The 15,750-nt window shown below is 39.1% G+C and overlaps 1 protein-coding gene across 3 annotated transcripts in view; it reads right to left on the reverse strand.

The window, feature by feature from the left end:
* The window catches only part of HOMER1 (homer scaffolding protein 1), a 137,180-nt gene extending 121,723 nt beyond the window's left edge, over nt 1-15,457 (reverse strand). Inside the window, exon 1 of one of the 3 annotated variants that reach the window (XM_021077838.1) lies at nt 9,621-10,490. Coding sequence is in view for 2 of the 3 variants with exons in the window: in XM_021077830.1 (XP_020933489.1) it covers nt 5,950-5,963 (14 nt within the window). In the remaining variant the exon portion in view is untranslated. 3 annotated transcript variants of the gene reach the window in all.

Raw genomic sequence — 15,750 nt, forward strand, 5'->3', positions numbered from 1 at the left:
TATACACACACACACACATACTTATATATACATATATATATAAAGATTGTTCTCTAGAGAAACTGAATAGTCTCAGAGAAAAGATCTACAATCTCAGAGAGCAGATCTCTACTTACTAAAACCTGGAAATCACCCAAGAAAAAGGTCCATTCACCCCTAAAGGCCTAACATGAAGCCCACTGGTGGCAGGACTCATGGGGTTACACAGAGCTTCTATTTGGCTTTTTATTTATTTATTTATTTGTTTGCTTCATTTTAATTTTTTTTAGGGCTGCACCACAGAATACTGAAGTTCCCACACTAGGGGCAAATTGCAGCTACAGCTGCCAGCTTACACCACAGCTCATGGCAACGCCGGATCCTTAACCCACTGAGAGAGGCCAGGGGTCCAACCCTCATTCTCATGGATACTGGTCGGATGTGTTTCCACTGTGCCAAAACAAGAACTCCCAACCAGCTTTTTAGTATCTTACTCTCATACACAGCCAAGGATCACTAGATATTCTAGGGAAGTTTCCATCATGAAAGAAAAAACTCAACAAAAAAGGAACACCAAAGAAATTTAAGGAACAGAAAACAAAACTTCAAAATGCTGTGTGTCCTCAAATCAATGGCAGATTGAGAAAACAGACTTGGAAATTTAAAATTATGTGAAAATTAAAAATCCAGTAGCAGTGTTAGAAGATGAAGTCAAGGCAATTTCCTAAGAAGGCAGAAGAAAAAACCAGTAGATAAGAGAAAAAGGAGGCAACCATCCAACTAGTAGTTTATAAAGAGAGAAAACAGAAGAATTTTTTGGGGGGAGGGGGTCTTTTTAGGGCTGTACCCACAGCATACAGAGGTTTCCAGGCTAAGGGTCTAATCTGAGCTACAGCTGCCGGCCTACACCACAGCAACACCAGATCCGAGCCACATCTGCGACCTACATCACATCTCATGGCAACACCAGATCCTTAACCCACTGAGCGAGGCCAGGGATCAAACCTGTGTCCTCATGGATGCTAGTCAGATTTGTTTCCATTGAGCCACGATGGGAACCCCAAGAAATTTAAATAGAAGAAAAATCTCCCCAACTTAGGGAAGTCAACAGATTGAACCAGTTCAGCACTGACCAAAAGAATGAGTGCTTAACAACAAACAAAAAGCCCCACATCACATTACTGTGAAATTTTTAAACAGTGGAGGGAAAAAAATGCAAAACCCCCCAAAGTAGGGGAAGAGTAATACATGAAGGAATAGGAATCAGAAATAAGCAGGCGTAAGAGGAACACTGGAAGTTAGAAGACAACCAATCAGTGCCTTCACAACAATGAGAGAAAATTATTTCCTGTCCAGAGATCTAGACTCATTTGATGGGGAGGGAGCTTTCACGTGTCTAAAAAAAAGTTATCTCCTGCCCAGCCATTTTCAGGTAACTACAGAAAAAAGAACTTCAGTAAAACAAAGGGATAAACCAACAAAGAAAACACGGTGACCAGGAAATGAGATATCATGCCTCCCTCCCCAAAAAAAATACTTACAGCGAAGTTTGAGAACTACACAATATGCCTAAAGAGTAACCAGTCCATACTTCGGCAGAAGTGCAGAAGGCTACAGAGTTTTAAAAGTTAAAAAAAAAAAGAAAAAAAGGAATGGACAGACTGATATTTGAGCATGTGTAAAATATCCATACGTATTTGGATGTCTATTACATTTTTTTCTTTAAAAAAAAAAAAGATTTAATAGTGATTTTTAAGCCCTATATCCAACAAAATATCCATGGGTATTTGATGTGGTGTGGCAGGCAGGATTCTAAGATAGCCCCAAGATTACTGCCCCCTGGTGGACATTTTCTGCATAAAACTCTCACCTTGAGTGCGTAGAAGAGTTGAATAGGGTGGTATGGTACAGCAGACAGATGATTAGGTGACTTCCAATTAATCAGCTAACTTCCAATTAATCAAAAGGGAAGTTATCCTGGGTGGCCCTGAGTTATTTAGGCGAGTTCTTTAGAAGATAAAGCACCACAGAGGGGTTCCTCCTGCTGGCCTTGAAGACACAGCCTCCTTTGAGTTCTATAGCTACAAGGAAATGAATTCAGCCAATGATCACATGAGCTTTGAGGAAGAATCTCATCTGCAGATAAGACTCTAGTCTAGCTGCCACCCTGACTACTGCCTTGTGAGACCCTGAGCAGAAGGCCTGGTTAAGGTGCCTGGATTCCTGACTTGCGAAATAGGTAAACGTAATTGAGTGCTGTTTAAAGCCACTAAAATTGTGGTAATCTGTCAGACAGCAATAGAAGACCAATACTATAGCATGTGGACAAAATGAAGGATATCTAAGCAGGATAAACAATTTAGAAGGAAAGCATACTTCCTCCCAAATCATAAAATTTCAAGAGTCAAAGCACTGTCAGGTAGTTTCAAAAATAATACATTCAGAAATGCCAGAAAGCAGAAGTAACTCTGCAGAAAAGAGCATCATGGCAAATACTGCTGCAAGTAATCAGGTTTAAAGAGACAGAGATCGGTTTCACGTTTTGGCTTATAAAAAGTAGACACAAGGTTCAATCAGGGTTTTCCCCTTCAGTTCAAAGTTATACTTTTTTGCAATTTGCAAGCAGACAAAAAAAAAGGCTTCAGGAATAAATGAAGTTTTGGGGAGTTTTGTTTTGTAAAGTAACAAGATTTATTATTCACAGATCCCAAAAACAGGGGGTCAGGGGCACAATGACCCAGGGCAAAGGAAGTCTCTTTACCAAGCCATGAGCAAGCAGGAGATGGAGAGCAGGGTACCAAGGACACTTGACTTAAAAGGCAGTTGGCATGGAAGTCACTAACTTTTCTTGGGCTCAACTCTAGTGGTCATTTTAAAAGGAGTCCTGAGAAAAGCAAAGTTGGAAGTTGTGGTGGGGAAGTCTTTGCTCAGGCAGGTTCTTATCTAAATGTACAGACTCCAGGTGGGAGCAGGGCTGTCATACTATGAAACGCCTAGGCAGGAACTCATGACTGTTTTCTCATCACATGATGTGATTGCTACTGCTCCCCTCTAGCCTCTTTCACCCACATCTTCAGTCCACTCATCCTCTATCTAAATTGCCTTTCCGCTCTCTGAAGAGACTACAAGGCCATAAGCAAAAGTCAGCCGAGCTAGTGGCCTTATAACTGCAACAGCTCCAAAGTCCTAAATCTAAAGCATCTGGTTCCCCCTCTGAACCCTCTCAGGGGTCCAACATCAAAACATTAGCCCAGGAATCGGTGTCTCTTTTGCAATCAACTGGAACACTGGAAAAAAGACTGTCCTTGAAGGTTCAGTCAAACCTTTCCATACCAACTCTAAAGTCCTCCTACCTACGCTCACATGAGGACCCCCCATATGGATCCTCCTCAGGGCTGAAAGGATTCTGAGAGGTTCTTTGAATCACTGAATGGGCAAAAGTTTCTCATGTCTAAGCTTCACTGTTCAAATGCAATGTCCCTCTAAGTAAGGGCCTTGGACTGACAACATCAGCATCTGTCAGAACAGCAAATTCATCGGTCCCACGCCCAGACCTACAGAATCCAAAGCTCAGGTTGAAGCCCAGCCATCTGTGTTTTTAACAAGACTGCTAGGTGATCCTGATGCAAGTCCAAAACTGAGAATAACTCATCTAGTGTTAATTGCTGCCACTGCCCTGCTAGGCTCTGGCCTTCCTTCTAGAGTCAAGAGTTAAAGCACTGTGAAACCTACCATATCCAACCTAGATTGAAGTGCCACAATCACTAGCCCATGGCAGGAGCTCAAGAAATGTTGGCTAAATAAAGAAGGGATTAGGTGTCAGGAGGGTTTTAGAACAATGGATAGGAATGCCTTCGGGCAGGGCATCTTCTCTTCACTTACCAACAGTCCCCACAATCCTTACTGCCTTCTGCCTTATACATCTGCACATTTTTCTGCCCAGCCAATGATAGCATTAAGAGTTTGGGACCTCTACGAAAAATAATTCAGAAAGGATAACAATTTTAAATCTAGACACAATACGGCCCAACCTTCTCTCCTGAACTCTAGGGAATCAAGTAACTTACAGCTATCTCACGATGATAAAGAAATTATATTATATGCCACAAGTGATCTTTACACCTGTGGGTCTCCTGGCCCAGCATTAAGCTCTAGGAAAAGTATTTCAAGATACCTTGTGAAGCTTTCTCTTTCTGGTCTGAGGTCTTTAGAGAAGAAAACCCTTATGTATTCTTCAGGCTCCTGTGTACAACTACAAACGCAGTTGACAGGGCTTTGGCTGATGGAATCTGGAACTTCAGAATCAACCAAATACATGTAATAACATTTCAAATCATTTCTAAGACTTCAATGTATTCAAAATATAATGCACTGGAATTCCCCTGTGGCACAGCAGGTGAAGGATCCAGCCTTGTCACTGCAATGGCTCAGGCTGCTGCTGTGGCGCAGGTTGCATCCTTGGCCCAGGAACTTCTGCATGCCAAGGGTACTGCCAAAAAAAAAAAAATAATAATAATAATAATAAAACCTCAAAAAAAAAAGCCAAGAATCGCCAAAAAAACCCAAAACCAAAGTACAATGCATTAAGCAGAGATTTGATCACACTAAAATTAGAATGCAGTTTCTTTTAGTACCACTGAAAAGGAAAACAAGATACATTAATGAAAACTCACTCTCAAGATACTAAGCTTACACTAAATGAGAACTTTTTTAAACTATCAGGGATTAGAAACCCCTGTCTAAATGAGTCTGTGATGTTAGCATCCACTTTGGTTCTGCTGAACTAATGGCAAGAGCCCCAAGGGGCTGAAGGACTGTCCACAAGCTCTGCCCCTGCATAACCTCCTCTAAGTAACATTTCCTCATTGGCTCTGGCTCCTTACCCATAAAAAGTGCATTACCAACATTCTGGTAACTGACAGCCAGACTACTCTTTATAGAAGAAACCATTTTTGCTATCATTGGAGTAATTACTTCCTTAGCCAATTTTGAAACAGAAAAAAAAGTATTAGATAAAGAAGCTAAAACTGATACAAACATAAAAGCATCTATCCATACGTAGGAACAGTGACTGATCCTGATAACTTTGTATCGTAGATATTAGCACTTTTAATATCCTCACCCTTAAAACCCAAGAAAGAAGTGAATACATGAATCACAGAGAAACTTACAGATTTAGAAATACTCAAAAAACAAAATTTCACAATCATACCTCCCAGAAATAAACAAGGTAACACTTTAAGGAATGTCTTTCAAATCTTTGTACACATACATAGAATGCACTTTATATAGGTGAGAATACAAAATTTTGCATAATCATTTCTAACTGACCACTGCACCATCTTTGAAAACATTTTTCAGGCTAGCTTCCTACCAGATGAACAGCCTATAGTTTACCCAGAGAGCATATACTAACTACTCTGAATATACTAATACGCTACTAAGTAAAACTAAACAGCAATATTGCCATTAATGTCTTATTTCACCTACATTAACTTAGGGATAGCAATAAATATCAACTTAGCATCAATAAAACACTAAATGAAAGCAACACTGAAAACAGGGAACTAAAATTCTATATATTATCAGTTGACTAGGCAAAAAGGCAGCCTGCAAGACCTAAAACTATTTATTTATTTATTTATTTTAGCACAAAAGAACCTGAAAGATGAGTTTCCGGGTGAGTTGGGAGTCTTCCCATTCAGCCGAATGTATACAGATCCCTGGTAACACTGAGTAAACAAGAGTAGGTGGAATCCTCATTCTGTAAACATCTTGGGAGCTGGCAGGGTGATTAAGCAAAGCACATGAATTTTAACGCTAAAATCCAGATGATAGAGATTCATAACTACAGAGTAGGGCAGAAAACGACAGTTTTACAAAAGAGTAAGCAAAAAGTAAGCACAAAAAGGCAAAAGGATAGGTTAAGCCCACTCAAGTATTACAGTTGGTTCAAAATAATTGTCCTACCTAAATTCAGTCATGTACAGACTTCTCTTCCACAAAGGAACACTGACAGAAATTTTCCAACATGAATACTTTGAGCTCTTTGATAGTCTAATCCACTTAAGATAATTTCCTAGAGACCATTATGTAGAACCTAATGGGGGAAACTGAAAGTAACTAGGGCAGAAAATTCCAACTCGCAAAAAAAAGCCTTATTCAGAACAACCTTAAACTTCGGAAAGGAAACAGAAGGCAGGCAACACTACTTAAGGAGGATCGAGGCATGCTTAAAGATAAAGGTGAAAGGATCCAACAATTTATTGAGAAAAATGATCAGAAAAATAATTGGAGCATCCAGCTAATACCAAATTGCTAGGAATCAGGATTTTTCTGTACACTCAAAATGGGATCTAATTCCCCAGATCCTTTCAATTTACACTGTATATGTGTGCTCCACTAAGAACTCAGTGTTTAAGGAATCAATGTATGGTATCCAGAGAGACACAGACCGGGGTTGGGGCTCTCCCTACACTCCTATCACTGCCCGCTGACAGGGACCAATTAGGAGCGAGCCCTTCTATGGGTGGGGTGGGGTCAAGGACACTCTGCTACAGCCCTCTGGACTCAGGCATGTGAACTCCTGGATCCAGTTGTGCCAACAGACACGACATAATAAATAAACATAACCTAAAGTGACCTTATAAAGGAATGAAAGCTGCTTTGGTATCTGTGATCCTTTAGCATGGTTTTCTGTTTGTGTTTAATTCCTAACTCTTAACTTGGTAATTTTACAAAAAGCCCTCAATTCTTAAAACAGCTCTGCCTTAAGGAACTGGTGCCAACTCTTTTCAAAGATAACATAGAAATGCTTCATGTTTTATGGGAGAACATTAAAAGAAAATGTTCATAAAGCAGAACTATTTTTTGAAGCAAATATTAAGTGTTAAGGGTTTAAAGTGAATTTTCGAAAGCTAGAGAAAATGCAAAGGTAAACTGTACTTTGAAGACAGAGTATTGATTAGACTGCTAATTTTTTGGATTTTATAAATAATTTTATTTTCTGATATAAAAAAGAAAACAGTGACTTTTTGCTTTCATCTAGTAGCCTACCTTAGATAAAATAGTTACGTATTAATGAAACTCAGATCTTAACTAAGTCAAATGTTAGTTTTACATATTTAGAATTCTTTTAGCTATGCAAGAGTCATAATGGGTTAACAATTAATCATAGGGAAAAAAACCTCATGAGAAAGAATAGTTTGGTTTTTTCCTTTGTAAGGTCACTAAAAAGTAATTTAATTTTGCCCCATAAAAGTTCTACTCAATTGTACTTACCAAAGAAGTGAGATTTTTGAAAATTTTTAAAAACAAAATGAGAAATAAATAAAATACAAGTGGAGGGTCATGACAAGCCCCCCCAAAAGATAACAAAGACGTGATTAATTTCAACCTCTCCCCTAAAAAAATGTTGCCTATAACAAGCAGCATTGATAGTTGTCAATTTCATCTTTTTTATCAGGTATTTTATTAGGGAGCATAGAAATGACCAATGTGTTATTAGACTTTTGACAGATGAAAAAAGGAAAATCAAGCTACAATTAAGAGCACAAGTTCACCAATAAATCTCTTTTAAGAGTGATACTGGGAGTTCCCGTTCTGGATTACAAACCTGACTAGAATCCATGAGGATGCTGTTGATCCCTGGCCTTGCTCAGTGGGTTTAAGGATCCGGCTTTGCCGTGAGCTCTGGTGTAGGTCAAAGATGTGGCTCGGACCCTGGGTTGCTGTGGCTGTGGTGTACGCTGGCAGCTGCAGCTTCAGATTCGACTCCTCGTTGGGAATTTCCATATGCTGTGGGTGCAGCCAGCCCTAAAAAGAAAAAAAAAAAAAAAAAAAAAAAAAGAGTGATGATGGACGTCTTAATTTTATAGTATACAGAGAGGTATGTTGTGAAAAATTCAGATTTGTTTGTGCCTAAAAGTAAGACACTAACGATTTTATTCACATGTGGAAGACCATGAGTGATTAGCCTTTCAAGGGTTTTACCTACTCTTGCAATGCTCGGTAAGGTTTGAAAATTTCACCTCGGTTTTTGTAGATGGGCTAAAATGTATAGAAATACTGCTTATCACACAGCAATGCTTTTGAAATGAAAACACCTCCTGAGCCTGAAACCTTATATTGTTTCAAAAGGCACTCAACTTTCCAAACTTCAACAGAGTTTTTTTGATCTCTAGGAAAAATCTCGTTTTTTTTCATGAATCTTGCAAAATACAGGTCACTTTACTCTGTGCCCCGCAGGTCACTACAAACATGCAACACAAACAAGAAGCTGTACATTTCACTCAACTAAACAGATTCTAACTAACTGAGAAATAAAGCTATTTAAAATATCTTCTATTCAGTCACTTAAAAATTCTATCAGGAAATATTTCATACATGGAACTCATTTTCCCTACTCTTTCATCTCATGAGTTGGATTAATCCTAAACAACAAAACAACAACAACAAAAATCAAGTAAGTAAAGATAAATATATCAACTGGACACCAAAGGCCTGGGGAAAAAAACCCAAACACATGGTAAAAGGGAGATTAGACCTTTTGAGATTTAACCACCTTTTCCTTTGAGAGATTTAATCACTTTAAACTGAGTTTACAAACCATGTATAATGATACTTTTGTCAGTCTCTTAACTGCCATGACTAACATGTCTGGTAATTATTCTAAATCAACTTTCATGACTCTCTAATCCCCAAGGAGAAAAGTCACCGCAGTCAGATTTACATTGTGACTTCACCTCAAAATTATTAAATTAATAAATTAGTGTACAGAACCAAAATTAAGAAGTTCCCCTAAAGGTACCTTTCATATATTTATACTTTGAAAAGGGTATTTTTGTGTGTATGCTTATTTGCTCATGACAGGTCTACAAGTATGTTGTGAATGTTTAATAATTCTAGAGTCAAGAAAATTACAAATGAAAGAAAAAAATGAATCAATAAATGTTTTTAAAAGGATTAGGGTCTACATAATGCAATCAATGAAAATCTTTTTTTATATGTGTAGTGTTTATGATTCTTTTTTTTTAATTTAAGTATAGTTGATTACACTGTTATGTTTCAGGTTTACAGCAAAGTGATTCAACTGTACACATTATAATCGAAAGAACATATAATTTTTTCAGATTTTTTCCACTAGAAGATATTGAATATAGTTCTCTGTGCTATATAATTGGTCCTTATTGTTCATTGTTTTTAAGAATTACCTAATTACATCCTAACATGCTACCTATAATCACTGTTTTGTTCTTATAAAAACCTCAGGCCAAAGTCAAAAACATCATATACCACATACAGTCCGTCTCCCAAATAGCCCCAGCTCGAACATTTGCTCCTCCTAAAAGTCAATTTACATAGATACTTAAAGTAACTAACCAACCTTGACTAGTTCATACAGTCTTACTAAGAACTTTGCACAAATAATCAAGTATAATTCGATTCTCCTCCTTTCATTCAATTCATACCCTGCTGAAAGTGTAACTCTTCAAAAAAGATTTTATTTTCATTTTTAAAACTCTAGGATCTAGTTTCTTATTTATAAATTTAATGTGTATTTATAAATTTAAGTAATAATATTCCTACATCTTGTCCTGATAACACACACAACTTGCTACCCCATATAGAGATCATGTTACCTGTCAGCTCAGAGTAGATGTCCTAACCAGCCCAGCACTGCGAAACTTGGAGACGAAAATCTCTTCCTCCTTCATATTTTTTTTAGGGGGCAGGGTGCTCAGATGAGCATCACCAATCCCAGCACCGAAACAAACAGAAGCTGGGAAGTAGCAGGGAAATTGCAGAAGTTAGGGAGAGGGCAGGTTTAGGGATGGGCATAGGCTGAAATTTTTTTCCGTTGCCTTGAACTGAGTAAATGCCTTGGAGCCCTGACAGTCCTGTGCTGTTATCCTGCCAAGTCACTAGGACAAGGGAAAAGGGGATGGAGTCGCAAGAGTAAAAGGACAAAAGAGCAAAAAGGAACCCATTAAAAGTCCTCACTACATGGAACAACAGGTTACAGATTGGGCGGGGGGAGTACTCTTTGAAAGAGTGACCTTTCATGCATAATGTTATCTTGAAAAAAAACCCAAACAAAAAATAAGTTATTTCAAATTTCAACAAGTTGTAGGTGGGCTCAATTACTCCATTAACATATTCAAAAATAAACATATTCTCATGAACGTTCTCACTGCAAGGAAAAAACTTCTAACAATGTGAGGAGCTAGATATTAGCTAGGCTTATTGTGGTGATCATTTCACAATACACACACTCACACACACACAGACACCCCATGTGTCGAATCATTACACTGTACATCTTAAACTAATACAATGTTACCTGTAAGTTATATTTCAATTAAACTGTGGGGGAAATCCATTCTCAAAATACACAAACTCTTCTACTCTTCTTATAGTTGATATCCTAATATACATCGATAGATACAAAATTATAATTCTATTTGAATTATAATAATATATATAAAGGTATAACAAGTGAAATACCTTTTCAGCATATAGGTAAATCTTACTAGCATCTCCAAGTATCCTTTCATTATTTCTTGGGGGAATTTCAAAGGTGTTCTCAACTCATTCTTTCCATACAGTTTGTATGCCAGCTGGAAAGCCCTTTTTAAACTCCCAAATTCACTATTTCATGACCCATCTGAGTGAATGACTCTGCTGGGAACACACCATGTTACTTCCTATGTTTTTACCTCCACCCAGAAAATGCCCTCATCCTAAAAAAAGCCCCACTCCCATTCAGTCTGAAACACCACACACACCTCAACACCGTCCCTCCTCTTCATCACCCCTGGAATTTTCCAGGGCCTGCCCAGCTATCCACTTCCCCTACCGCACCACGGCTCATTGTTCTGGCTTGGTGTTTCCACAGGATGCAACATATAAAACCAAAATTAAAATATTTAAAACTTTTCTCACCCTACTTCTCTGACTCTTCCTGTAACTATTTTCCTTAAAACCCTTCAGTGGTTCCCATAGCTAAGAGCAGGGTTTTTCAAATTACCAGCTGCTATCACTGGGTTGTTAAATCAGTGTATCAGACCCCAACCATCTCTCCTTCTTAGAAGTAAAAGAATATAAAATATCTGTGTACACCACACAAGGAGTATTGTTTTGTGACATTTTTATCACTTATACATGTGCGCACTAGGTTGGCTGCACACACTAGGTTGCACTAGAAGCTGGTGTAGTTCAAGCTTTTGGGGGGCAGTGACCCATTATAGTAAGATACACACATTTTTGCTATAATGGGTCACTGCCCCCCAAAAGCTTGAACTACACCAGCTTCTGTTTGGTCTACAAGATCCTCTAATCTGGTCCCTGCCTAAGGATCTAAGCCTACCTCCAGCAGCACCCCATATAGCCAATTTCCTCATGCCAAACTCAAGCAGTTCCTGTCTTAGTGCTGTCAATCACACTGTTCCCTCTGCCTTGAACGCTCTCTTATTTGCTACGAGGCCCACCTGTACCTATCTTTCATTATTTAATAGCCATTACCTCTTTGACAAAAGCTTTTTTATCCTTCCCCGCAGCAGCTAATGCCACATGCGCCCGTGCGCGCGCGCGCGCGCCCGCGCGCACACACACACACACACACACACACACACACACACACACACACACACTTTTACTTTGTATCTCCAAGATGCCTACATCAGTCCCTCAAACATTCCACTGTAGTTTTTAATTTTAGGCTTGACTGTCTTCCCAACTTCTAAACTATAAGCTGCCTAGGGAAGGAACACATTTTACCAGTCTCCCTATCACATGCTACATGGTATGGGGGTCAAAACTGGTAAAATGAACCAATGCAGAATTAAGCTTCCCATTAACTTCTGTGATGGTGGGAATGACCAGGTGGTTGCCTTTGCAACAAAGCCCATTCAGATTGCAGTGCTGGATCAAGATTTCCATGTTTTAGCTCAAGTCCCCAAAGAACAGCACCCAGCGGCCTGAGGCAGAAAGAGGTGTCAGCTTCCTCTCCCAGCAAAGGGACACAGTGCAGGCTGCAATTTGCAATGCGGCAGCATCCTACTTCCATGCTTCAGGAAGTATCTAGGGGAAGGCGGAGAAGAGACATTCCAGACGTGCCCATGGGCAGGTGAGATAAATCAGAAACAGCTTTATCGACCTCCTTAACAGGGAAAATCACGTTTTTAAACTAACTAACTCGCAACGGGAGGCGGGAGGGCACAGTCCCCTGGTTGAGGGCACTAAGTTGCCGATGTGAGCCAAACAAAACAAACGGTAACAGGAAAGACCTTAAAGACTTCTGCTGCCTGTTCTAATCCTTCTGAAATACCTCCTGACTCACTGCTCTCATTAGGAGGTCCCACTTGGAGGGCTGGGGACATACAGACCAGGGGCTCCTCGTTGGCACTTGGAAGCTTTTCCTAGACTTTCCCTTACATACAAGAATGCGCTCATTTTTAGGGGGTCTAATATACCTACTTCACAAACCAATACTTCAACTGCCTTCACTGTAATTAAAAACAGTTCAGGCAGCAACCAAGATAGTTTGACAGACTCTGCCAACTGTCAGTTTCAGCTGTTCTTTTCCATTTCCACCACAGTTCATAAACTACTATTATAGGAGCCTTCAGTTTGTTTTCTGCCTAAACTGATCGCTCATTTTCTTTAAAAATCATTTCTTTCACTTCAGTGTTGTCCCTAGATTTGCAATTATATCCAAAATTAAGGCAAAGATACATTCTTATTATAACCTAGCCTTAGTCAAAAATATATTCATAAAATGTGAAGCTTCACCCACACTATTAAATTTCAGATACTTAAAAAGAGTAAGGTAACTTAGGATCACCTGGATAAAACTTGAAAGGCCATTTAAAGCTGTTTCCTTTTGTTTTAAGCAGGTGCAGGAGGCTCCACTTATTCCACAAACACTTATCAGGTAGGAACACCTACCAAGTGTGGAAACGTCCACAAATGCCTTCTCTGCATGCCTCTCTCTTCTGCTTCCACCTCTCCACTCTCTCTTGACAACTCAGATGAAACAAGTCACTATCAATAAGAGTTGTAGCCCCAAATACAGACTTGCAGAAAAATTATGCCATAAACATTCACTCCTTGGCAAATACAGACTTGCAGAAAAATTGCGCCGTAAACATTCACTCCTCTTCCTCTCAGGTCCACCTTTAAGATTTTGTTAAGGACAAATAAATGAGTTTATAAATACATTTAATTACACTGAAGTATCTAAAATGTGTGCTATGTGTGGGGGCTTATTTTCATGTTTTAAAGACCAGTCTCATTGGTACTAAGTTCATCCCAAGTTGTCCTTGGTAAAAGGATGGACATTCATGCAGCTTAAAGGTTGTGGAAAACCAATTTTCTTTCATGTGCTACCACTCCGCAGCCTAGAGGGAACGCAGCCTTCAACATGAAAAACTGCCACTTTTATTTTTCTCCTCTGACACGTTTTAAACAGAAGAGCTGCAGACTCTCAAGGGAAGCCATATTTCAAAGGTTTTGAACAGAAGTATTTTTCAGTAATTTCTCTTACTAAAATTGGTACGGTCCATCCAAAACATTTTTCATATGCCATTATTTTCCAGCTTACGTGCTTAAAAACTGCTTAGTGAAAACAATCTTGCCATCTGAGAGATTTACTGCAAGAAACCAACCAGTAATCATGAAAATAGAAGGAGAAAAAGAAATAATTCACTTTTTAAAGGATTGGGAAAAAATTTTTTTTGTTAACTGGCCTAAGACCTTCATTTTACAGATAAAAAGAACAGAGTCCACAGAGGTCAAGCCATTCGCCTCAGATCACCAGGCTACTAATAGCAGCACTCGAAATAGAATGAAGTATTTTAATTGCTCTTCGCAGTACCCCAAATCATGAAAGTTACATATATTTTCATCACTTTGTCACTTAAGTTTTACAAACAAGTATCCCTCTTTCTCTTCAATTCCTGATGAAGGATTCCTACAACATATGTTCTACATTTTCAAACTTGTTCAAGTTAATAAACTTCAAATTCTAACTCCAACAAAAAGGGCAGTACTATGAAGAACTTTCCTCCAAACGTTTCAAGAATGAAAGTTTAGGTATGCATACCCCTCAACTGTCACAATAAATATCTCAGTGTCTATCCTTTCAATCTCTGTCTCCTAACTACATCTTAGATGCATTTATTCAACCACCAAAAAGGGTGGGGGGGAATTCTGGAAGTTCTTTTTTGACACAAAGCATTGACAATCTGTCAATGAAACGACCAGATCATTATTCCATCAATACATAATAGCTGTCTGGCTTAAATTAGGAGGAGTCACTCATTTTATTGAGTTACTGTATGAAGAGTTAATAAAAAGTTGGAAAATGCACTTCTGCTTGACTTGGGATCTGAAAGGTGTAGATCTGACACTGTTAACACAAACTGATGACATGATCACAAAAGCAAAAACAAAAAAACAAACAAACAAAAAAACCAAAACCGAAAAGTGAACAAGTTCTTTCAACAAAAAGCTTTTCTTATTTAGGCTCTGATCTCCAACTAAGCACAGGGCACTGGGGAGCCCTTGTCAGTAAGACTTTCAGATTTTCGTTTTAATGCCCCAATAAGTCAATTCTATTGATTTTAGCTATGGCTATTCAAGGGCAAAACAGAGGGCACAGTGAGGGCAACAATTTACACTGGATCATTTTCAAGGACTGAAATCCAACCGCTCAATACTTTACAATTGTTCCTTTGTGCACCTGATTATTCTAAAGGCACCGAGAGAATGCAGTACTTCTCTTTGAAAGAAATCGGCAACAAAACCTATGACAACATTACTTTGATCACAAACTGCTGCGGCACTTTAACCAAGAAAGGACAGGAAGTGTTGTCTTCTTAAATATCACTAATAAAACTATATTCTGGTGACAAGTAACAGACGTGCGTTCCTTAATTATGGCCTCCGGTGTCACTCCACAAAAATAACTTGTTAAAAGGTTAACACTAGCTTAGCAAGGTGGCAAATTTGCTTGATAACATAAAACACAGACAATCCACCACCACCGCTCTATCACACAAATACATAAACAGACTCGAAGTGGTGTTAAACACAAAAATTCTTACCCCATTTTGCCCAATGAAAACTTGCTCTGAAGTTTCTGCTCTTATACTACGTAATAACTTCCAAAGGAATTTCTCCGTCTGCTATTTCGCAGTAGCTTGTCCACCCCCCGAGATCCTTTTCTGGAGGTATTTCAGTGATGCTGTAAATTCAGTTAGTTCCCTTAGATAAAATGATTTCTTTCTGGGAAATACCAAAACGTTCAAACAGAGGTGGCATTTGCTTGTTAGAATTAAAATGCTGCGCGGAGGAGACAGCGGTCAACTCTATTCCACAAAATGAGTCTACGTGTCGGAAAACGCAGAATCCAGCTTCACCGAGTCCTGTGAAAAATGAGTTCGGTGGTCATTTCGTTCCTGTCCTCCTCCACACTCAGGGAGAGCCAGGTAACTCGGCCTTTTCGATGCTACTAAGGCTGCGGGTTCAAATTTCTCCACCACACCGGGTCCCTGGGGGTGGAGCGTGCAACCCAATGCGACGTGCACTGGAGAGATCCCTAAGAGAAAATAAAAATCCTAAAAGCAGTAATGTCACTGCTTCCCTGCGCTCACATTAGAAAAAGCTATATAGAAAAATCTCCTCGAAGTGCGAACCTGGCAACTCGCGACGTGCATGGCAGTCCACATTGGAATCTGTCTTTTAATTTTTTTTTCCCCCTCCTAAGAC

This window comes from Sus scrofa, chromosome 2, assembly GCF_000003025.6.
Source record: "Sus scrofa isolate TJ Tabasco breed Duroc chromosome 2, Sscrofa11.1, whole genome shotgun sequence".
In the NCBI taxonomy this organism is placed as follows: Eukaryota; Metazoa; Chordata; class Mammalia; order Artiodactyla; family Suidae; genus Sus; species Sus scrofa.